Source organism: the organism of the source record quoted next, unplaced genomic scaffold (genome assembly GCF_019419815.1).
Source record: "Pyrus x bretschneideri cultivar Hongxiangsu unplaced genomic scaffold, Pyrus_bretschneideri_v1 Contig2, whole genome shotgun sequence".
Taxonomy (NCBI): domain Eukaryota; kingdom Viridiplantae; phylum Streptophyta; class Magnoliopsida; order Rosales; family Rosaceae; genus Pyrus; species Pyrus x bretschneideri.
Window position 1 is genome coordinate 5,959,795 of NW_025999501.1, and position 24,674 is coordinate 5,984,468.

At 38.3% G+C, this 24,674-nt stretch overlaps 4 protein-coding genes and 2 long non-coding RNA genes across 10 annotated transcripts; 3 read left to right on the plus strand and 3 right to left on the minus strand.

The window, feature by feature from the left end:
* Positions 1-421: 421 nt before the first annotated feature.
* LOC103956167 (pentatricopeptide repeat-containing protein At3g29230) lies at positions 422-12,442 on the plus strand. Of its 5 annotated transcripts, none has more exons than XM_048583168.1 (4): positions 422-2,599; positions 2,726-4,823; positions 5,230-5,392; positions 12,350-12,442. In XM_048583168.1, the coding sequence occupies exon 1, from the start codon at positions 757-759 to the stop codon at positions 2,596-2,598; it is 1,842 nt and encodes a 613-aa protein (XP_048439125.1). In that variant the 5' UTR covers positions 422-756; the 3' UTR covers position 2,599; positions 2,726-4,823; positions 5,230-5,392; positions 12,350-12,442. The 5 variants fall into 5 exon arrangements, with proteins under 5 accessions (XP_048439125.1, XP_009366383.2, XP_048439127.1 ...); XM_009368108.3 differs by lacking the exon at positions 5,230-5,392 and adding an exon at positions 11,808-11,907 and having other exon boundaries at positions 2,726-3,082; positions 12,314-12,442; XM_048583170.1 differs by lacking the exon at positions 5,230-5,392 and adding an exon at positions 11,808-11,907 and having other exon boundaries at positions 2,726-3,054; positions 12,314-12,442.
* LOC103956166 (G-type lectin S-receptor-like serine/threonine-protein kinase LECRK3) lies at positions 7,292-9,945 on the plus strand. The gene has a single exon (XM_009368106.3). It carries the CDS (start codon positions 7,442-7,444, stop codon positions 9,785-9,787), a length of 2,346 nt encoding a protein of 781 aa, XP_009366381.2. The 5' UTR covers positions 7,292-7,441; the 3' UTR covers positions 9,788-9,945.
* Positions 10,235-11,025, minus strand: LOC125476735. The gene is made up of 2 exons (XR_007258028.1): positions 10,533-11,025; positions 10,235-10,463 (listed from the first exon to the last, which is right to left on the minus strand). It is a non-coding gene; the product is annotated as an uncharacterized LOC125476735 (long non-coding RNA).
* A 2,114-nt stretch (positions 12,443-14,556) lies between the features above and the next one.
* On the plus strand, positions 14,557-16,189 carry LOC125476804 (G-type lectin S-receptor-like serine/threonine-protein kinase LECRK3). Its single transcript, XM_048583357.1, has 2 exons — positions 14,557-15,756; positions 15,863-16,189. The coding sequence occupies exons 1-2, from the start codon at positions 14,557-14,559 to the stop codon at positions 16,187-16,189; spliced, it is 1,527 nt and encodes a 508-aa protein (XP_048439314.1).
* A 796-nt stretch (positions 16,190-16,985) lies between these two features.
* Positions 16,986-17,654, minus strand: LOC125476890. Its single transcript, XR_007258117.1, has 2 exons — positions 17,284-17,654; positions 16,986-17,214 (listed from the first exon to the last, which is right to left on the minus strand). It is a non-coding gene; the product is annotated as an uncharacterized LOC125476890 (long non-coding RNA).
* Positions 17,655-23,425: 5,771 nt separating this feature from the next.
* Positions 23,426-24,628, minus strand: LOC125476805 (zinc finger BED domain-containing protein RICESLEEPER 2-like). The gene has a single exon (XM_048583358.1). It carries the CDS (start codon positions 24,626-24,628, stop codon positions 23,426-23,428), a length of 1,203 nt encoding a protein of 400 aa, XP_048439315.1.
* Positions 24,629-24,674: the final 46 nt, after the last annotated feature.

The window sequence follows — 24,674 nt, forward strand, 5'->3', positions numbered from 1 at the left end:
TGGCACAAATTCGTAAGATGAGGTATGACATTGTCAATTTTAAAAGATAAGGTATGAAAGTGTCGTGACATCAATAGTTGAGGTAATTGTGATCTTTAAAAGATGAGGGAGGTGGAGTAGTCGGGCAATATTGGGTTCTTCATTTTTATTCTGCCACCCTCCATTTTTTTCCTACCACTTGAACCATTGATCTATTTACTACAATTGATTGACTACACAATATTACTTTAATTGATTTTTTACCAAGCTAATCTTTATAGAGTAAATTATAATACAAACAATTCTGATCAGACAAGCTGGGCGCATACGGTTTATAAAACAGAGTGGAAATGACCAAGTGGTAGGAAAAAAAATGGAGTTCCTAAAAATAAAATAAAATAGGAGTTAGAGGGTAAAATGGTAATTACCAAAAAATAAAACAGACCCCTTCGCGCTCCCGCAACGTCAAAAGCTATGGAAGCATTCCTTCCGAAGCTCTCATTCTTCTAGTACCATATCCATAAGCTGAAACTGATTGTACAAGGAATCGAAGGCTCACACACATCCACGTTTTCCGGCGGTTTTTCATGATTCCGGCCAATTCCGACCACCCCCGACATCAAGAGCGATGTAGATTCGTCAAGCTTGGGTAGTAGGATTGAAGGTGGAGTTCTATATGGAGTTGAAGATGTGAGTATTTGTCGTTGCCTTTTGCTTTTTTGTTTCTTGTTTCATGGCATAACAGATACATTCCGCTTGATTCTCTTCTAGCTGGCCATGCAATGTAAAACAGTAAGAGTAGCAATGGTTTTGCATGAACTGGCCCAAAAGCCCCCTCACAGACTCCTTGCCGAAAAATTCATCGCACTCTTGCAGTCCTGTAAGGCCATGAAGCAACTTCACCAAATTCAGACCCAGATAATCTCCCACGGTTTCTCACACAACGAGTACATTGCACCGAAAATTGTCTCAGCATGCGCCGAACTGAAGCAAATGGCGTATGCCCACAAGGTGTTTGATGAAATACCTGACCCAAATGTTGCTCTATGGAACGCAATGTTCAGAGGGTATGGGAAGAATGAGAATCATGGAGAAGTTATAGTATTGTTTTGCAGAATGAAGAGCATGGATATATTGCCCAATTGCTTCACATTCCCTGTCGTGATTAAATCTTGCGGAAAAATGAAACGGCCGATAGAAGGTGAGATGGTGCATTGTGTAGTGATAAAATGTGGGTTTGGAGCAAACTCATATGTGGGAACGACACTGATTGAAATGTATGCGGCTGGGGGACTGATTGGAGCTGCTTACAAGGTGTTTGGTGAAATGTTTGAGAGGAATGTGGTTGCGTGGACTTCCATGATTAATGGGTACATTTTGTGTGGTGATATGGTTTCTGCTCAGCGCCTTTTTGATTTGGCTCCGGAACGTGATATTGTGTTGTGGAACACTATGATTTCAGGTTACATTGAGCTGGGTGATATGGTGGCGGCTAGAAAACTTTTTGATGAAATGCCGAGACAAGATGTTATGTGTTGGAATACGGTTTTGAATGGTTATGCAAGTAATGGGGACATTGAGGCTTGTGAGAGGTTGTTTGAAGAGATGCCTGAGAGGAATGTTTTCTCTTGGAATGGGTTGATTGGAGGGTATGCGCGTAATGGACAGTTCTTTGAAACTCTGGGATCTTTCAAGCGGATGCTAAGTGAGAGTGATTTGCTTCCTAATGATGCCACCTTAGTGACTGTTTTGTCAGCCTGTGCAAGACTAGGAGCTCTTGATTTGGGTAAGTGGCTACATGTATACGCAAAGAGCATCGGGTACAAACGAAATGTCTATGTTGGGAATGCTTTAATTGACATGTATGCAAAATGTGGGATTATTGATAATGCACTAGATGTGTTCACGAGCATGGATAAGAAAGATTTAATCAGTTGGAACACAATCATTTGTGGCTTGGCAATGCACGGTCGTGGAGCTGATGCCTTAAATTTGTTTAGCCTGATGAAGAATTGTGGAGGAAAGCCAGATGCCATCACCTTCGTAGGCATTTTGTGCTCTTGTACGCATCTTGGATTAGTCGAAGATGGCCTTTTGTATTTCCAGTCAATGGTTGATGACTATTCCATTGTGCCTCAGATTGAGCATTATGGCTGTATGGTTGATCTGCTTGGACGCTCTGGTCTTTTGGACCAGGCTATGAACTTTGTGAGGAAGATGCCAATGGAAGCAGATGCTGTTATTTGGGCTGCCTTACTTGGTGCATGTCGGATTTACAAGAAAATTGACTTGGCAGAGTTGGCACTTGAAAGGCTCATCGAACTCGAACCAAAAAACCCTGCAAATTATGTCATGCTTTCAAATATATATGGTGATCTTGGGAGGTGGAAAGATGTTGCAAGATTAAAAGTTTCAATGAGGGATACAGGACATAAAAAATTCCCTGGTGTTAGCCTTATAGAGGTGAATGATGGTGTGGTTGAGTTTTATTCCTTGGATAAGAGACATCCTGAGACTGAGGAAATATATGGTGCCTTGATGGGCTTGACGAAACTGCTAAGATCATCTGGATATGTACCAAACATTCTGGAGCTTGGGCAGGGAGCCTACCACAACTGAGGTATTATGTCTTAATTTATGTGGAGGAACTACTTTTTGTCATTGGCAGTTGTTAGCTTAGAAGAAATTAAATCATCGAAAATTACTTGAAGTGGCACAATGCTGACAGCAATTTGTAATTTTGTAGAGAGGGTCAATCAGCCTGCTAACTAGCTATGCGGAGGACCCAGAGGTGACTGTCCGTGGTGACCTTTTTAGAGTATGGTCACCATGCAAGGAAGTTAGAGGCAATAACAGGTCTGGGGTGCAATTTTTCTTTTGCTTGCATTGCTCACCATGTCTTGGAGACAGGCTAAAGCCGTAAATTGGCCAACCTACTGGATAGGCTTGAACTAAAATGTGGGGCGAGTTTGACCCTAAATATAAGCGGGTTAAACTGGACCAGACTCATTTACGAAGTCGGGCATTCGGTAGCTGATTGGGCTACAATCTACCGGTCAAGCCAAACCCCAATGGGTAATAACGAGTAACAAAATATTTTTAGGTACTTGGACACCCTTTTTCTGCCAGTTTATAGATGTATAGATTTGTGATTGAACAGTTAATTGGTGTCTAGAAATAGAGGCACTCTTAAATTGAAAAGCCTTTTTTCCATTTGACACTTGTAGGTTCCATTTCAACGGCACTTCAAATGAAAACCTAGGTTGTTGCCAAATATGTCAATATAAACGTTAAACCAAACTCATCTTCTGAACTCCATAAACCAACATTTACATGCTTTGTACGTATTGTGTTCACCTCTAAACAATGACTTAATGATCTAGTCATCTCTAAATAAAACAAAGGAGAATGTTTAGTCATGGTAAGTACAGCGGTTATTAGTCTTAGATGTCTAGATGACCAATAAATGCAATGTTATCAAGTGATTAAGCCAAGCGGAGGATATACTCTAAGAAAGTTTGTGTAATAAAAAAGGCCTAATCCACATCGTTCACGGAATAAAATTAGTATAACTGGGTCACGAATTTGCATTTGCATTTCTTGTTTCATAATCTGGTTTATCTGCTCTTTTGTCATGCATGTGGATTTATTAGTGAAGTAATTTGATGGGTGTGATTTGGACTTAATGACTAGTTGGCTTTTAGTTCTGGTCAAGTTGTGCCTGCCTCGCAGTAGTAGTCTACTGTCGTTTAATGATGTGCTATGGCACATATTGTTTTTGGCACAGATCATATCTTGACACTTCATTTATGCAGTAGGAATACATGTTTTTCATTTTTTCAAATGTGAACACAGATCTCTGATCTTCAATGTTTAGGAAGTAGACACATCATCTTATATACCAAACTGGACAGATGCAATTTTTTGAGTAGATCAGATCACAGAATGTGTAGAATGACCTTCTACAATGTGTGAGGAAGGAGGAAAGTCTTTGGTTGCACACCACTATGCAAGTTTTTCTCGTGAGGAAGCAAGTAATACGACTTTGCATGCACATAAAGACTAGCATTTAATTATTTTACAAGAGAAATAGAAGTGTTGATACATATTTTTGGCCAGATCTTTCTTAAAAAATGCTGTACATTCTTAGACTTATGTTTTGGGTTTTAGTCAAATTAGGGGTCAGTGAGCTCATATTTTCTCAGTAGCCGTTCACTCAGCTATTCCAGAGGTTTGTGCAGTTTGGGTTTGATATCTTAGCCAGGGTGAGTTTGTCCATCTTTTGGAATTATTCTTGGTCCAAACATATGGTTGGCTTGGAAAAACTTGGTCTAATATTGGATTCATGGATAAATATTGAAAATCCAGCAGTGACTTGATACGAGTTGTATCATCCTATATCTTTTTTACTCTCTTTCATCTAGTCTTGTGTTCATCTCTCTGTAGTCAACACTCAACGTTTAGTCCTAAATTCCGACTTAGAAAATTACTGATTGAAACGTTTGAATCTTGTTTCTTGATTAGCCTACCAGCCATGATCAGCAAGTAAATTGCAACCTTGTTGCTCATTGTTCAGACAAGTAAACGGTATCAGTTCATTGTTCTTATATGTATATTACTAGAGCCATTGTCTCTTTGGTAATGGATGTCTCTTTTAGCTTTTACCATTTAGGTGGGTGATAGTGTTTTATTGAGTATATTTGAAATCATGCTTCAACCTGCATTAATCACACATTTATTGCAGCATTTGAGTAGATTCTTATGCTTAAGGGCAAAATGAGAAGTTCCGGAATACCTTTTCCTGGCAATGAAGGTGGAGTCGTGCTTGACAAGCAATAAAGAAGGTATCAATGTCAATCTTATGCTTTGTGCTGGTCTATCGGTTTTGATCTTTTTAAAGTAGTAAGTTGTAATGTGTGGATCTAGGAAGTCGCAAGCCTGTATATTGTTCTACTCAACCATTAATATTTAAGGAAAACTAATGAAAATGGCTTGAAAACTTTGAGTTTTAACGACAAGGACAAAAGGTGTTGTAAGTGAATAGTACCAGGATTGACTTTTTAGAATACAAATGTGGTTTTTCAGTAAAGTGAACAATACCAGGAGTTTTTCGTTAAAGTTTCCTAATATTTAAGCAGGACGCACCAACTTTATCAATTTTCTTCTGACCTTCCGATTTTTCATTTTATATGCGAAACTGTTAGTATTTGCACTGGGAAACTTCACATTACCACTCTCCCCAAATTACAGGTTTTGAAGGGTACAAAGAAGGCAGGTTTCGATTAGGTCTTGCTCTGAAACAATGGACAAGGTTTTTATATTGGAGGGGAGCACATGACCATACAACGCGTCTTTGACAGTTTTGGACAAAGCCGTTTGTGTCGATTGGAATTTTTCTTTCCTCATGTTTCAGGTACTTAAAAACTGACATCGTTTCCCAATTTTGCATGCACACAAGTTGTTTATAAATGCATGTTAACGTGAATAATGAACTGTTTCCATACTACATTTATCGTCCTTCAATCGGAGATTTTTTTTGTCTCCCTGTCTCTTTCATCTCCTAAACAAGCGTGAACGCAGCAACTTTCAAGTTTCCTCCTAAATCAAGGTTTTTGAATCATTAATACTCGAACAAAGACATTAACACTCGGGTGTGTTTTGCCGTTATCTATGTATGGGGTTTTCCTCCTTTGCAATTCAGATTACGAAATTCGCTCCGAATATTGTTTTGCAATTGTACTTTCACGCAACTGGTTTAATTTTTTTCAAAAATGGAAAACTCGATTGGTAACTACTTTTAGTTTTTAGTTTAAAACCGAAATAAAAAATAAAAATAAAACTAAAAGTAGTAAACCAAAATTTCTTTTAAAGTTTTTTGTTGTTGTTGTTGTTGTTGTTGTTTTGTATTGTTTTTTTTTTTTTTTTTTTGAAAACTTGAAGTTTTTGAACAAACAAGTATGAAGTTTTTCAAATGTTCAGAAAAGTAGAAACTAAAAATTGGAAACGAAGTAGTTATCAAAAAAGTTCTTAAAGACATAAATACTCGTATTCGTCTACTAATCATGATACATAATTAGTCCTGTCAATTCGAAGCCAATAGCCTTATGAGCCTAGTCTAGGTTGAACACACTGGTCAGAGCGTCTTCTTCCAGCACTAGGTTTCATAGACTCCATCTTCAACGGTCTCCTCTATTTTCTCTCTCATTTTCCTGTCTAAGCTTGGAAGGGAATTGTCCTGCCTCGCTCCCGAGATATGCTAGGGATTGCACATGGTAGCTGAAAGTAGCGATACCATAATACATAAAAGTTAATTGGGGCTCATACATAATACATCAGATAATCATTGAAAATGAAATCACAAAGAAAAGGGAAACAAACCCTAGTCACTAGTGCACTGCACACACCTACACCCATGAGAACTTCTCTAACAACTTTGCAAAACAACCCTGCACCGAGGAATAGCGCATTCGACAAAGCAAAATCCGGATAAGATGTGAAACTCGTGTGAATGACTATAATACAACATATGTGATTTAAACCATATTTCACAAGCCTTTAAATATATAAAATAATAATCATCACTCATAAATCTCGATTGCATCCGCATATGCATCCAATCATCAATTTCATATATATATATATATATATATATAATGAAGTAACAGGTCTAGATCACATAGTTCCGCGTTCCAGAACCTTTTAGGGAATTCGACAAGATGTAGGGTTCCAAAACCTCTCATGGAACCAAACAAATGTAGCGTGATTGGCACTATTTATTTATAACGTAAATGTCGTAATATGGCTTGGCATAATGAATATTAATGAATTGCATTGACTCGGCATGATTATACAGACGTCCAACTTATTAAATTACTATTTTATTAGCCTTGTTTTGCACTTTCGTATGAATTTAAACTCGGCCTATGAAGCATTTGCAATAATTGAGCTTTGAGATACAATTGGACTTGTAGGTGAGAATTTTGGCCTCTTAACACATACTAAAGAAAAAGTATAGGACCACGTGTGAGATTAGCAACGCTCTTAACAAAACAACCATAACATCACATGCCACACAAATAAGTTATGTCCCTCTCTGAAATAAATAAAAAACTTAGTCCCTCTCCAGAATAGTCTTATAATTTGAATAAATGTGTAATTTATCCTATCAGAAGAAGAAGAAGAAGAAGTCATGTTGATCTTTACCGAACTCGGTTTGATAATTATAGTCCTGTCAATTCAGAGAAGAAGAAGAAGAATAGTCTCCTCCTTTTAGGGGGCCTGGAAAAGTCTATGGTAGACTTTGTATATGATATTGTTGGGTCGCAATGTCACGCGGTATGCAATTTACTCTCCTCCTTTAGGGACGACTACAAACGAAACGACTTGACTTGGCGGGTCATCTGTATTATAAAGCAACTAACAAGAGGGAAACTTCATACTGCAACCACAACTTTCTCAAGTCATGTTGATCACATCCTACTCAATGCCTTTTACGGTAGGCTTTGTCCTTGCCATGGCATTTGTTGTTGCTCAAGCACAACAAATGCAGTCGAATATCAGCCGCGGATCTTCCTTAACGCCGACTACCAACTCCTCGTGGTTGTCACGTTCTGGTGTATACGCCTTTGGATTTTACAAGCAAGGAAATGGCTATGCTGTGGGGATATTTCTTGCTGGAATCCCCCAAACAACTATAGTGTGGACTGCGAAGCGAGACGACTCTCCACTTCCCACCAATGTTACTTTGGACTTCACAAGTGATGGGTTTTCCTTGAAACCAACACCAGGCCAAAGTTTCATCATAGAGTATACCTCCGGTTCTTCGGCTTCCATGCTTGATTCGGGCAATTTTGTGATATACAATGCTCGTCAAGACATAGTATGGCAAAGTTTTGAGCACCCGACTGACACCCTTTTGCCGGGTCAGATCCTGTTTGCTGAGGACGAGCTGTTCTCTGCTAAATCAGAATCTGATCACTCAACTGGCATTTTCCGCCTCAAAATGCAAGCCGATGGAAACCTTGTCCAATACCCTGTAAATACTCCAGACACACGTGCATATGCCTACTATTCATCTAGAACGTCTTGGGGAGGAAAGAACGTGACACTTAATTTTGGTGCTGATGGCCATCTCTACTTGCTAAATGATACCCGTTCGAACATCAGGAATATAACGGATGGAGGTCTTCCTGCTGATCAAGCAACAATTTATCTTATGAGAATTGATGCAGATGGAATATTTCGATTGTATTCGCATGATTTGAATCACAACGGGAGCAAGTCAGTGGTATGGGAATCTTCCAACGACAAGTGTGACCCTAAAGGTGTATGCGGATTAAATCGTTATTGTGTCTTACAAGATCTTGAAGCTGAATGTATATGTCTTCCAGGATTTGTACCTGCCAATCAGAGAAATAAGACTTCAGACTGTAGGAGGATAGTTGCAGATGTTTGCGAATACAAAAACGAAACTTTCCCGAACACCATGGAAGAACTGCAACGCACAATATGGGAAGACAGTTCGTATGTGGATTTGCCATTATCAGGCAGAGAAGCTTGCAAACGAGCCTGTTTGGAGGACTGTAATTGTGAAGCCGCGATTTTCAATGGTACAAGCTGCAGAAAGCAGAGGCTTCCTTTGAGATATGGAAGAAGAGATGTTGATACTTCAAACGTAGCTCTCATCAAGGTAGCTACATCTACAACTACTCCAGATACAAATAGAATTGTGGACAAAGGAAGCAAGAGAAAAGGAAGAACGGACATCCTGATTATTAGTCTCTTGCTTGCTGCTTTCGGATCTATTTTGTTTGCAATTTCTGTAGTTGTGCTTTGCAAACATAATGTGTGGGGGTATAAAAGAGTGAATACTCCCATTCGTGACTCTGAATTCAACGAGGACATCACTCTGCGACCATATACTTATGAAGAGTTAGAGAAGATTACCAACAATTTTACAGAAGAGGTTGGAAGAGGCGCGTCGGGAACAGTTTATAAAGGAGTGATCTTGGCTAGCCAAAAGCCAGTTGCTGTCAAACGACTGGAGAAAGTTGCAGCTGAAGGCGAAAAAGAATTTCAGAATGAGCTGAAAGTCATTGGGAAAACCCATCACAAGAATTTAGTCCGTCTGCTGGGATACTGTCTTGATGGACCAAAAAGACTTTTGGTATACGAGTACATGAGCAATGGCTCACTTGCAGATGTACTCTTCGCACCTGACAGACAGCCTTGTTGGGAAGAAAGAATGAGAATTGCTTGCAACATAGCACGAGGATTTCTTTACCTCCATGAAGAGTGTGATACACAGATTATTCATTGTGACATAAAGCCCCAAAACATTCTGATGGATGAGTACATGTGCCCCAAAATATCAGATTTTGGATTGGCAAAGCTGCTTAAGGCAGACCAAACAAGAACCACAACTGGCATCAGAGGAACCAAGGGATATGTTGCACCAGAGTGGCATAGGAAAATGCCAATAACAGTTAAAGCTGATGTTTACAGCTTCGGAATTGTTTTGTTGGAGATCATATGTTGTCGAAGGAATGTGGATTGGAGTCTTCCAGAGGAGGAGGCTGTTTTGGATGAATTAGCCTACACCTGTTTTGAGAGTGGTGAGCTTGGAAAACTAGTGGGTGAACAAGAGGTCGACACAAGGCAATTTAAACGGATGATTAAAGTGGCACTTTGGTGCGTCCAGGATGAACCGTCGTTGCGTCCTTCTATGAAGAAGGTTTTACTCATGCTTGAAGGAACTGTAGAAATCCCAATCCCTCCCAGTCGTAACTCTATTCTCAGCACCATCTAAAGTCAAGTGAGTGATATGTACTTTAGTGATCAGAAAACTGATCAAACCTTACATTTAGTTTATGTAATAAAATTAATAAGCAACGTGGTGAGTTTCACCGCAAGCTTCGCTGTCTGTAAGTGTCTGTGTCGTCATGAATGATATGCTCTTAAAAACTATGAATTCGCATTACTGAATCTCAGAAGAATCGAGACTCTGTATATGTAGGGGTTCGTTTTTTGAAATCGTGTTTTTCTTCCGTGATAGGGGACAAATTCTTGATTTATTCATGCTGATTATTTTGAAGGATTTGTTCAATCCATAACTAAATCATTATAAGTATATCATGTTTTTCATCAATCCTTATTCAGGGAAATTGTAGAATGAATATGATTGAGATTGTCGCGTGACAACACAAACAGAGAAAATTGAATGAATCGAACTGAAAATCAGAAAGAAGATCACAACTTGAGACAATAAAACGTTCATTTCATTTCATTCCTTTGAAGAGATAGTACAACAATTTGACAATTCTCAATCAACTAGATATATTGATTATGAAACTGGTTTCCGAAACAAGAAACCCAAAGAATCTGCGTAAAAGAGTGCACTAACAAAGTCACCAATAAACAAAAACATTCATCATCAAACGATGGTCCTCCTCAGTGCTCCGGCAATCCATCGGAGAAGTTATCCCCTGGTAGTTCATCAAAGAAATTATCCCCCAACATTCCATTAACCAAATTAAGCCAAAGATGATTATTACCGGCCATGTCGCATAACAACTGGTCAAGGTCGGGAATTGGACCCAGCTCCTTGGGATGATCCTCCTCCTGCTTTTCAGGAACCACCTTCTTCGACTTGCGCTTCTTTTGACATCCTTGCTATTGTGGGGCTGCTTCATGTTTCCTCTTTTGACCGCGGCCGGGAGTTTGTGTTTTGGAGACGGTGATGCGCATAGGCTTTAGAGAAGGGGCATTGGGAGAACAGAGAGTAAGGACAACTGAACTGTAACTGTAAGTGTAAGTACCAACCCTGCTTCATGATCACACTTAAAGACTTAAAAGTGGGTCATTTTTGTTGCTGATTAATCAGTGTGTGTAACAATTAAAATCCTAAATAACATGATCACACTTCATTTATGCAGTAGGAATACATGTTTTTCATTTTTTCAAATGTGAACACAGATCTCTGATCTTCAATGTTTAGGAAGTAGACACATCATCTTATATACCAAACTGGACAGATGCAATTTTTTGAGTAGATCAAATCACAGAACCTTCTACAATGTGTGAGGAAGGAGGAAAGTCTTTGGTTGCACACCACTATGCAAGTTTTTCTCGTGAGGAAGCAAGTAATACGACTTTGCATGCACATAAAGCCTAGCATTTAATTATTTTACAAGAGAAATAGAAGTGTTGATATATATTTTTGGCCAGATCTTTCTTAAAAAATGCTGTAAATTCTTAGACTTATGTTTTGGGTTTTAGTCAAATTAGGGGTCAGTGAGCTCATATTTTCTCAGTAGCCGTTCACTCAGCTATTCCAGAGGTTTGTGCAGTTTGGGTTTGATATCTTAGCCAGGGTGAATTTGTCCGTCTTTTGGAATTATTCGTGGTCCAAACATATGGTTGGCTTGGAAAAACTTGGTCTAATATTGGATTCATGGATAAATATTGAAAATCCAGCAGTGACTTGATACGAGTTGTATCATCCTATATCTTTTTTATTCTCTTTCATCTAGTCTTGTGTTTTCATCTCTCTGTAATCATCACTCAACGTTTAGTCCTAAATTCCGACTTAGAAAATTACTGATTGAAACGTTTGAATCTTGTTTCTCAAGTAAATTGCAACCTCTTTGCTCATTGTTCAGACAAGTAAACGGTATCAGTTCATTGTTCTTATATGTATATTACTAGAGCCATTGTCTCTTTGGTAATGGATGTCTCTTTTAGCTTTTACCATTTAGGTGGGTGATAGTGTTTTATTGAGTATATTTGAAATCATGCATCAACCTGCATTAATCACACATTTATTGCAGCCTTTGAGTAGATTCTTATGCTTAAGGGCAAAATGAGAAGTTCCGGAATACCTTTTCCTGGCAATGAAGGTGGAGTCGTGCTTGACAAGCAATAAAGAAGGTATCAATGTCAATCTTATGCTTTGTGCTGGTCTATCGGTTTTGATCTTTTTAAAGTAGTAAATTGTAATGTGTGGATCTAGGAAGTCGCAAGCCTGTATATTGTTCTACTCAACCATTAATATTTAAGGAAAACTAATGAAAAGGGCTTGAAAACTTTGAGTTTTAACGACAAGGACAAAAGGTGTTGTAAGTGAATAGTACCAGGATTGAGTTTTTAGAGTACAAATGTGGTTTTTCGGTAAAGTGAACAATACTAGGAGTTTTTCGTTAAAGTTTCCTAATATTTAAGCGGGACGCACCAACTTTATCAATTTTCTTCTGACCTTCCGATTCCTCATTTTATATGCGAAACTGTTAGTATTTGCACTGGGAAACTTCACATTACCACTCTCCCCAAATTACAGGTTTTGAAGGGTACAAAGAAGGCAGGTTTCGATTAGGTACTTAAAAACTGACATCGTTTCCCAATTTTGCATGCACACAAGTTGTTTATAAATGCATGTTAACGTGAATAATGAACTGTTTCCATACTACATTTATCGTCCTTCAATCGGAGATTTGTTTTTTTCTCTCCCAGTCTCGTTCATCTCCTAAACAAGCGTGAACGCAGCAACTTTCAAGTTTCCTCCTAAATCAAGGTTATTGAATCATTAATACTCGAACAAAGACATTAACACTCGGGTGTGTTTTGCCGTTATCTATGTATGGGGTTTTCCCCCTTTGCAATTCAGATTACGAAATTCGCTCCGAATATTGTTTTGTGATTGTACTTTCACGCAACTGGTTTAATTTTTTTCGAAAATGGAAAACTCGATTGGTAACTACTTTCAGTTTTTAGTTTAAAACCGAAATAAAAAATAAAAAAAAAATTGAAAGTAGTAACCAAAATTTCCTTTAAAGGTTTTTTTTGTTTTTTTTTTTTTATTTGTTTGAAAACTTAAAGTTTTTGAACAAACAAGTATGAAGTTTTTCAAATTTTCAGAAAAGTAGAAACTAAAAATTGGAAACGAAGTAGTAATCAAAAGTTCTTAAAGTCATAAATACTCGTATTCATTTACTAATCTTGATACATAATTAGTCCTGTCAATTCGAAGAAGAAGAAGAAGAAGAAGAATAGTCTTTGCTATCTCTTTCTCCGACTTAGAAGTTAGAACGGTTGTATTTCTATAACGTAGCAAGAAGCCAATAGCCTCTTGAGTCTAGTCTAGGTTGAACACACTGGTCAAAGCGTCTTCTTCCAGCACTAGGTTTCATAGACTCCATCTTCAACGGTCTCCTCTATTTTCTCTCTCATTTTCCTGTCTAAGCTTGGAAGGGAATTTTCCTGCCTCGATCCCGAGATATGCTAGGGATTGCACATGGTAGCTGAAAGTAGCGATACCATAATATATAAAAGTTAATTGAGGCTCATACATAATACATCAGATAATCATTGAAAATGAAATCACAAAGAAAAGGGAAACAAACCCTTGTCTCTAGTGCACTGCACACACCTACACCCATGAGAACTTCTCTAACAACTTTGCAAAACAACCCTGCACCGAGGAATAGCGCATTGGACAAAGTAAAACCCGGATAAGCTGTGAAACTCGTGTGAATGACAATAATACGACATATGTGATTTAAACCATATTTCACAATCCTTTATATATATAAAATAATAATCATCACTCATAAATCTCGATTGCATCCGCATATGCATCCAACCATCAGTTTCATGCATCCAATCATCAGTTTTATGAGTCCAATCATCAATTTCATACATATATATAATAAAGTAACAGGTCTAGATCACATAGTTCCGCGTTCCAAAACCTTTCAGGGAATTCGACAAGATGTAGGGTTCCAGAATCTCTCATGGAACCGAACAAATGTAGCGTGGTTGGCACTATTTATTTATAACGTTAATGTCGTAATATGGCTTGGCATAATGAATATTCATGAATTGCATTGACTTGGCATGATTATACAGACGTCCAACTTATTAAATTACTATTTTATTAGCCTTGTTTTGCACTTTCGTATGAATTTAAACTCGGCTTATGAAGCATTTGCAATAATTGAGCTTTGAGATACAATTGGACTTGTAGGTGAGAATTTTGGCCTCTTAACACATATTAAAGAAAAAGTACATCAAGGTAGTTTAGGAATCATGTGGGGAGAAAAGATCAATTTTATTTTTCAAGTTTTATTAGTGAGATTAGCAACGCTCTTAACAAAACAACCATAACATCACATGCTACATAAATAAGTTATGTCCCTCTCTGAAATAAATAAAAAACTTAGTCTCTCTCCAGAATAGTCTTATAATTTGAATAAATGTGTAATTTATCCTATCAGAAGAAGAAGAAGAAGAAGTCATGTTGATCTTTACCGAACTCGGTTTGATAATTATAATTTAAGTTTTTCTTTACCGAACTCGGTTTGATAATTATAGTCAATTCAGAGAAGAAGAAGAAGAATGGTCTCCTCCTTTTAGGGGGCCTGCAATGTCGCGCGGTGTGCAATTTACTCTCCTCCTTTAGGGACGACTACAAACGAACCGACTTCACTTGGCGGGTCATCTGTATTATAAAGCAACTAACAAGCGGGAAACTTCATACTGCAACCACAACTTTCTCAAGTCATGTTGATCACATCCTACTCAATGCCTTTTACGGTAGGCTTTGTCCTTGCCATGGCATTTGTTGTTGCTCAAGCACAACAAATGAATATCAGCCGCGGATCTTCCTTAACGCCGACTACCAACTCCTCGTGGTTGTCACGTTCTGGTGTATACGCCTTTGGATTTTACAAGCAAGGAAATGGCTATGCTGTGGGGATATTTCTTGCTGGAATCCCCCAAACAACTATAGTGTGGACTGCGAAGCGAGACGACTCTCCACTCCCCACCAATGTTACTTTGGACTTCACAAGTGATGGGTTTTCCTTGAAACCAACACCAGGCCAAAGTTTCGTCATAGAGTATACCTCTGGTTCTTCGGCTTCCATGCTTGATTCGGGCAATTTTGTGATATACAATGCTCGTCAAGACATAGTATGGCAAAGTTTTGAGCACCCGACTGACACCCTTTTGCCGGGTCAGATCCTGTTTGCTGAGGACGAGCTGTTCTCTGCTAAATCAGAATCTGATCACTCAACTGGCATTTTCCGCCTCAAAATGCAAGCCGATGGAAACCTTGTCCAATACCCTGTAAATACTCCAGACATAGCTCAATATGCCTACTATTCATCTGGAACGGATGGCAGAGGAATGAACGTGACACTTAATTTTGGTGCTGATGGCCATCTCTACTTGCTAAATGATACCAGATCGAATATCAGGAATATAACAAATGGAGGTCTTCCTGCTGATCAAGCAACAATTTATCTTATGAGAATTGATGCAGATGGAATATTTCGATTGTATTCACATGATTTGAATCACAAAGGGAGCAGGTCAATGGTATGGGAATCTTCCAACGACAAGTGTGACCCTAAAGGTGTATGCGGATTAAATAGTTATTGTGTCTTACTAGATCTTGAAGCTGAGTGTAGATGTCTTCCAGGATTTGTATCTGCCAATCCGAGAAATAAGACTTCAGGCTGTTCAAGGAATTTAGTTGCAGATGGTTGCGAACACAAAAATGAAACTTTAACACACACCATGGAGGAACTGGAAAGCACATGGGAAGACATTTCATATGTGGATTTGACATTATCAGACAAAGAAGCTTGCAAACGAGCCTGTTTGGAGGACTGTAATTGTGAAGCTGCGCTTTTTGATGATACAAGCTGCAGAAAGCAGAGGCTTCCTTTGAGATATGGAAGAAGACAGGTTAATACTTCAAACATAGCTCTCATCAAGGTAGCTAAATCTACAACTACTCCAGACACAAACAGAATTGTGGACAAAGGAAGCAAGAGAAAAGGAAGAACCGACATCCTGATTATTTTGTTTGCAATTTCTGTAGTTGTGCTTTGCACTTGCTGCTTTCGGATCTATTTTGTTTGCAATTTCTGTAGTTCTGCTTTGCAAACATAATGTGTGGGCGTATAAAAGAGTGAATACTCCCATTCGTGACTCTGAATTGAATGAGGACATCGCTCTGCAACCATATACTTATGAAGAGTTAGAGAAGATTACCAACAATTTTACAGAAGAGGTTGGAAGAGGTGCGTCGGGAACAGTTTATAAAGGAGTGATCTTGGCTAGCCAAAAGCCAGTTGCTGTCATGCTTGAAGGAACTGTAGAAATCCCAATCCCTCCCAGTCCTAACTCTATTCTCAGCACCATCTAAAGTCAAGTGAGTGATACATACTTTAGTGATCAGAAAACTGATCAAACCTTACATTTAGTTTATGTAATAAAATTAATAAGCAACATGGCGAGTTTCACCGCAAGCTTCGCTGTCTGTAAGTGTCTGTGTCGTCATGAATGATATGCGTATGGTTTTCAGCTCTATGTAGCCTGCTGCGTTACTAATTGTGCGTTTATTGGATGCAAATAATCTACTTTTGGCGTCCATGCTTTAAAAAAGATGCTATCAGGATGCAGCATCTGGTTCACTTTCTCTTCCATTAAATTCCCAATTATTTTCCTTCTCAATGAATCATCAAATGCTTAAAACAAAACAACTATGAATTCGCATTACTGTCAAAAGAGGTTTATTTGAAAAGAGGCGAAATAACATTTCAAACTTGTACTTTAAACAAACTCTTAAAAACATCCGGTGAGTTAAAGACATATCGCCAAAACTACAAATTAGGATAGTTATAAGTTTAGAAACTTTCACGACCCTGTTAATCCCTTCCACCAGCTGAATCTCAAAAGAATCGAGACTCTGTATATGTAGGGATTCGTTTTTTGAAATCGTGTTTTTCTTCCGTGAAAGGGGACAAATTCTTGATTTATTCATGCTGATTATTTTGAAGGATTTGTTCAATCCATAACTAAATCATTATAAGTATATCATGTTTTTCATCAATCCTTATTCAGGGAAATTGTAGAACGAATGTGATTTGAGATTGTCGCGTGACAACACAAACGGAGAAAATTGAATGAATCGAACTGAAAATCAGAAAGAAGATCACAACTTGAGACAATAAAACGTTCATTTCATTTCATTCCTTTGAAGAGAGAGTACAACAATTTTACAATTCTCAATCAACTAGATATATTGATTATGAAACTGGTTTCCGAAACAAGAAACCCAAAGAATCTGCGTAAAAGAGTGCACTAACAAAGTCACCAATAAACAAAAACATTCATCATCAAACGATGGTCCTCCTCAGTGCTCCGGCAATCCATCGGAGAAGTTATCCCCTGGTAGTTCATCAAAGAAATTATCCCCCAACATTCCATTAACCAAATTAAGCCAAAGATGATTATTACCGGCCATGTCGCATAACAACTGGTCAAGGTCGGGAATTGGACCCAGCTCCTTGGGATGATCCTCCTCCTGCTTTTCAGGAACCACCTTCTTCGACTTGCGCTTCTTTTGACATCCTTGCTATTGTGGGGCTGCTTCATGTTTCCTCTTTTGACCGCGGCCGGGAGTTTGTGTTTTGGAGACGGTGATGCGCATAGGCTTTAGAGAAGGGGCATTGGGAGAACAGAGAGTAAGGACAACTGAACTGTAACTGTAACTGTAAGTACCAACCCTGCTTCATGATCACACTTAAAGACTAAAAAGTGGGTCATTTTTGTTGCTGATTAATCAGTGTGTGTAACAATTAAAATCCTAAATAACAAAAGCAAAGATGAAACTTCCTGCAAATTGAAATTAATCAGCGATTCAGACTTCAGAGAGTTAGTACGATCCAACTCAAGGAACCCAAACAAACAAACAAACAAAGAAAACTGGATGTAATATGAAAGATTGCAAAGTTACCGACGGGCCACCGCAAACCCTAGAAATCAGATCACCAAACTCAGAAACCCTAGAATTCGCCACTGGGAATGATCCTTCCTTTTCCCGCACATCATAGAGCGGTTAAGAGTGCACATTAAACAGAGAGATACAAAAATTACTTGGAAAAAAATGGGTATTCTTCGAGCAATTGGAGAGAGAGAGAGAGAGAGAGAGAGAGAGAGAGAGAAGAGATAGAGATCCGAATTGCAAATAACGATCAGATTTCAGATGAGAAACAGAGAGCAATCCGAATTGCAAACAGCGATCACAGATTTTTCGACCGTTAGGAGTCGTGGGCTTGTGAAATGGGTTAGGTTTTCTAGAGAGAGAGAGAGCGCGCCAAATAGGTTTCCGAAATTTCAACCGTCGGCGCTCTAAGGCGGTCAATTAATTGCTAAAAAAGGAACCCAGCGATTCAAATTTTAGGACAATTATCTAATTCTCGATTTCCCTGAACTTTTTAATTAGAATAATAAGAACTTAAACTAACTTTTTTTGGCTGATTTGCACTGATGTTAATTTTTCATTTATTTCATTCAAATTTCTATTAAATGGAACTATGTGTACAATATGTGAGAGTAGTTCGGTCACTTTATTCTTTAAAATAATTGAAAACTTTAGATTTATAAAATATAAACCTATGCAAATATGTGTAATCATATAGCTTTTGTGTCTCAATGTCTAACGAAGTGATGCTTTTGTCCACAAAGAAGAGTTACTTGGTGTGCACGTGATAAGAGCTAATGTTAATTTGGATAAAATATATGAAAAACTAACGGTAGTGGCGAAATTGGCCAAAAAATTTAGTTGAAGTCCTTAATTTTCCAATTAAAAAGTTCAAGAAGAAATTCGAAAGTTAAGTAATAATTCAGGAGACAAATTAACAATTTAGCCAACCAAAATATGTTAGACCATCATCGATTGAGATGTCAAATTAAAAAACAGTTGGTGTAGGAAATATAATATTTTCAAAGTTTCGCACGAAATGTAAAATTAAAATATTTTCTACATATTTATAAATTAAGCGGGTCATAATTTAATAATAAAATAATTAATAAGCGAACAAAAATGAAGAAATATGTGGACTTAGCTTGATTCTCGATTGTTCCGGATGGGGTCTACGAGTATGTGCCTGACTGGAGCAATTATATGCGCTAATTACGCTTTTATAATTCACATGAAGAAGCACAACGTAGCTTATAATCAACTTGATGGTTGCTCACATTTTCTATGGTATTACTTCTAATTTTTCATTTTTCGTTTTGAGTCACTGACTAATAGAGAAATAACATAAATTTTGAGTTTAGGTTTTATTCTAATTTGACTTTATCACAAGAGTTTAAATCTGAATTTTTTAACACATGTGTTATCTTGCGACTACATTATCACCATGATGGTCATTTATTCGATTAGGCCTTCTGAAGATTTGTTAACTACCAACATGTCGAAGATGCTTAACAATGTATTAGTAATTTTTCTCTAGAGCGAAGACGAATGAAACTCGAGTATAAGAATAGCCATATGATTGAAAAACACACGCATTTGAAGTTCACAAGGTGGTGGACTCCTTTAGGAGAAAGACTTGTATGCAACATTGTTCATTGTCATGCATCTTGATACAATACTGTCATTCCGTGCAATTTACTCTCTTCCATTAGGGGCCCCAATTGTAGATCCCTTCAAAGACAGGAACCTTGAAAAGTCTGGGAGTACTCCAAACGAAACGACTTGACTTGGCGGGTATAATTCCATAGGAAAAACCTGAACTTGTACAGATCAATCGTTTGAAGCATTGATCATTCTAATATTAAAGCAACTCAAAAATGGGAAACTTCATACTGCAACCATAATTTTCTCATCCCAGCTTGACCAGATCTTACTCAATGCATTTTATGGTTTGCTTTGTTCTTGCCATGACACTTCTTGTTGCTTAAGCACAACAAATGCCGTCGAATATCAGTCTCGGATCTTCTTTAACGCCGACTACCAACTCTTGGTGGTTATTGGTCTCTCACTGCTTTTGGATCTATTTTGTCGGCGATTTCTGTAGATGTGTTTTGCGAACATAATGCACGGTCTTGTAGTTTATGCAATAAAACTAATAAGTAAGATGGTGAATTTTAGTGATCAGAAAAATGATTGTGGATGCAAATTTCTTCCTCCTTACTCGTGGACAAAATTGTACCTACAAAACAAATAACCCTCATGCGCCCACGATGATTTTTTTTTTTGGGGGGGGGGGGTGTTGCTTTGGCAGAAGAACCTCTGATGCCAAAGTTAGAATTTTGAGGGAAAAGTGTTTGGAAAATTTAGAGAATTTAGCAAGAGAATTGGAATTGAGTTTTGGAGAGAATGAAGGTGTTTAAAGAGGGGTGTGGCAGGCCCCTTTGGGTGGAGTTGGCCAGCCACTGGGATCACTTTGTGGGCGAAGTTCATGATTTGTGGTTATTTAGCAAATTCATTGGATAATAAATCAATTAATTAGCTAATTAATAGAATAAAAAAGGAATGATTTGGGGGTTACCTTGTGGAAAAGATTTGATGAGGATGGATGAAATAGGTTATAAATAAATACCTATTTTGGGGACTTTTTGACTTGATTAAGGGATGATTGCCTGCTGCTCGCGCATAGAAATCCTAGTGTGCCTCGAGGGTAATTTTGTCTTTTTTACCCAAAAATCCATGTATCGCCTCTTGATTATTTCTTGCTCCACAAATGCCCCCACACTTATTGGGTTGCTCGCAGGAAAGGGCAGCAGGTGTAGAGATCTTCTTGCTTTAGAAAACATAGGATTGTTTCCTATTTTGATGTAGATTCCCTCTTTAATTGGAATCCTTCTAGGAAAGGGCAATAAATCACTTCTAAAGTCTATTAAAGTCTACCTTAAGTAGATGATTAAATCAACTTTAGAGAGCAATTTATTCTACCCTACAAGAAAGAGAAAGCTAGAGGATATTTGTTCCCCTTCGCCTATCAATCTTCTACAATTGCCCACCATCTTTTTTTGCTTTCTCGTTTTCTCTGTGCCGCACCGAGGTAGGAAAAAAATTAATTTTTCTTGTCTTCTTCTTGGATGGTGCTACCGCGTGGCAGTCGTTGGGGTAGTGTGGCATGTAGACTGGCAGGGCTAGGAGTTGGCTCGGCATGGGCCGATGAGGTGTTGTGGCAGGGACCACTGCTTGGGTTGCTCAGTTTGGCTAAAGCCAAGGGCAGCTGTGATGCTGGAGCCACAGATTATGGCGCTGGGGCTGTGGATTGTGGCACTGGGGCGTAGTGCTAGGCAAGTCGCATGGCTCATGTCCTTTTTGGGCTCTTGGACCTGACGCAGGCTAGGCTGGTGATTGAGAAAAATGAGAAGGTCGTAGGCCTCATGGGTTGCTGGAATACTGGGCATGCAGACCTTCTGCCTACTGGTCTGAGAGAAAAAATAAGGGAAAAGCCATCATGGGTTGAGCTTCCCTGCTGAGTACCGTGAATGACATTGGCTACGTAGTCATTTTGCTGGGAGAAATGTGGGATACTCCCAAGAAAAGAGATAAAAATGATTAAGGTAGATGCATTGGCTTGTCTGATCGTTGTCGTGAAGCTTATTATGAATCGAGGTTCTAAAAAACGCTAGGCGCTACTCGGGCGGCCTAAGCGGATTTAGGTAAATTTCTTGTTTATCTTGTAAATAAATGCAAATTAACACTTACAAAAAATTATACTCGTATGAAATTCATGGATAAGATAATAAAAGAATGTTAAAATGCAAAAAAAGTATCCAATAAGTCCAAAATTTAAAAACACATTAAGCATATATGTCATATAACCATAGTGAGGAGTATTGTAGGATGACACATGTACAACAAGTTCACAATTTACAACATAAAGTGGAAAATATGAGGAAAATAAGTAAATTTCGTAATGTAAGATACCCCGATTTTTCCAGCCGTTTTGCACAAAATCGCCTCGATTCCAAGGCACCTAGCACCTAGGCTGCCGCCTAGGGTATTTTTTAGAACACTGTTATGAATGAAGGTGGAAAGAAGAGATCTTCCTCACCTGCTCAAGGGATGCTGGTTGAGAAAAAACTAAAGACTTCCTCCGCTGCTTGTAGGGGTCCACCAGCTGCCGAGAGGCCTGTGATTGACATGACTTCTTCCAATGGGAAGAAAAATGAGGCTACTAGATCTGAGCCTGTGGCACCTGCCATGTCGAGAATGGCTAGTATGATTGCTGATAGGATTGCTCAACGTAGAAGTTCTGTCATGCCCCCAGTGCCGAAGTCTGTACTAAGATGTCCGTTAGGAGCTAAGTTTGGTTCAGCTTTGGAAAGGCTTTCTATTATGAAGAGTGATAAGGTGGACACTGCTGCTAAAATGGCTCCAAGGCCCACTCCCCCAGCTGCTGAGACTGATTCGCCTGCTGGGCAGGAGGAGATTGCTCACGTGGGCAGCTGTGAAAAATTCACTAAGTCTGCTTCTAGGGACGTTGCTGAGATCTATGCGCTTTTGAAACCAAATTTGTTTAAAGACATGGATGCTTGTGCCAAGTTTGTCAATGACGTTAAAGGGGTTGTTTGCCCAAGTTCCTTTATGAAGCATACGATCAAGTATAGGAAGATTGCCCAACTTGCCATGGTGCAGAAGATGACTAGGGCAGGGTTCGGTTCTTAATGGTTTAGTTTTTTGCCAAAACTAAAATCGAACCGAAATTTTAGTTCGGTTTGGTTTGGTTCATTTTTTTCAGTTTTTTTTTTCAGTTCGGTTTATCTGGTTTAGTTTCGGCCTGGTTTCGGTTTTATTTTTTTATTTTTACTCCAGAAAATGAAAAACAACAATCATAACATAAGATAGAAAATATGACTCAGGATTTTGTCATTTAGATACATATGTCAGTGTGTCTATGCATGCTTCGCTATCTCTAATGAAAAGATACATGATCTTTTTCTGTTTGGGGGACCAAAGATTAGATTACATGTTTCCATCTCTCCAGGGATGGGCTCACAGTTTTTCAATATTCATTAGGGAAGTTACTAACTAATCTAAAAACATAAAGTCTCATAAAAGTCTAAAAAAATGAAAAATTTTGAGTCTTCAAAAAGTCGAAATTTAAACATCACACAAGTCAAATAAACCTTCAAGGTTTCATCACTTCATGTCTTGCACAAATAAAATCTTCCAAGTCCCCAAGCTCAAGCTTAACGCCTAGGTGGCCTAGGAGGCAACATAGCACCTTTCTTTGAGCTTCTACTCGCCATTTCTACAAAAAAAAAAAAAAAAAAAAAAAAAAAATGAACATGATGTAAAGCAAGCATGCAACATAGCATCTAATTAAAATAGTCTAACAAAACCAAATGCAATAAGTAAAATTACCTTTCTTAGCTTCTTCACAAAACTCAATCTCCTCAATGGTTGGCTCATGATGTAATGCTACATGAATTGACCTAAGCCAATTTTGTGTACATATCAAAGCTTCCACCATTTTTGGACTCAAAGAACTACGATATGGATCAGTTATTCGTCCACTTGTGCTAAATGAGGATTCCGAAGCAATGGTTGATACGGGAATAGCTAAAATCTTTTTTATAACTCGTGCCAAAATAGGATACTTAGAAAGCCCATTCACCCTCCACCAATTCAAGATATCAAAGTTTGGCTCTTCTTCCCCTTCATTAGGATCCGAAAGAAACCTATCCAAATCATAGTGCACAATACGACTCTCTTTGCTTTTCTCATTTCACTTTTCTCTTTCAACTTTCTTTCAATCTTTGTCATGCTTGATAAAGGATCTCCACTTGTAGTTGTCGATTGAGAACTACCACCACTACTTGTGCTTTGTTGTGTATCAAAAGATAACTCTTCATGAATCATGTAAAGATCAAACAACAAATCTTTCACCGTATTGGTTGCAATTTCAACTTTTTCCTCGTCCTCGCCATATAGCATCTCATAATAACCAACCACCTTCTCCAATTTATGGCGAGGATCAAGCACAAGTGCAACAAAAGCATATTGATTCATATCCTCAATTGAACCCCAATATTTGGCATATTTTTCTTGCGTCAACATGGAGATCATAGACAAGAATTCATTATCTTTGTTTTCAAGGAGGAGACTTTTGATCTTAAACAAATCACCAAAAGTAGTATGAATTGTTGGAATATTAGAAGAACACACTTTTAAAATGACTTTGTAGAAAGGTCTCAAAAAGGACGCAAATATTCCCGCCTCACTCCAATCATAAGTCGAAGGTGGCCCTTCCCTTATATTATCATGATTTTCTTTAGTAAAGTAAGGAAGGTAATGACCATCATTTACTTTCAACCAATCAAAAGCCATCTTGAACTTCAAAACCAATTCCAACATTAAAAATGTAGAATTCCACCTAGTAGGGACATCTAAAATCACAAGCCCTTTGTTTTCTATTCTCACTTTCTCAACACACCTTTTAAAGCTCTCCAACCTTTGAGGGGAAGATCTTACATACCTAACCGCATTACGAATGCCTTGTATGACGGTATTCAACATCTTTATCCCATCATTCACTACCAAATTAAGAATATAAGCAACACACCTCATGTGCAAATATTTTCTATCATGCAAAAGTGCATTAGGAATCCCCCACCCACTTATTCGGTCCACCAAATCCCTTAAGCCGGAATCATTTGCCGAAGCGTTATCAACCGTAATAGTTAACACCTTCTCTATGCCCCACTCCACCAAACACTCCTCCAAAAGTTGAGCAATGGATTCTCCCTTATGATTTGGAATGACACAAAAGTTCAAAATCTTTTTATGTAACATCCAATCATCATCAATAAAATGAGCGGTGAGAACCATGTAATTTGTTTGTTGAATAGAAGTCCATGTATCCGTTGTTAGACAC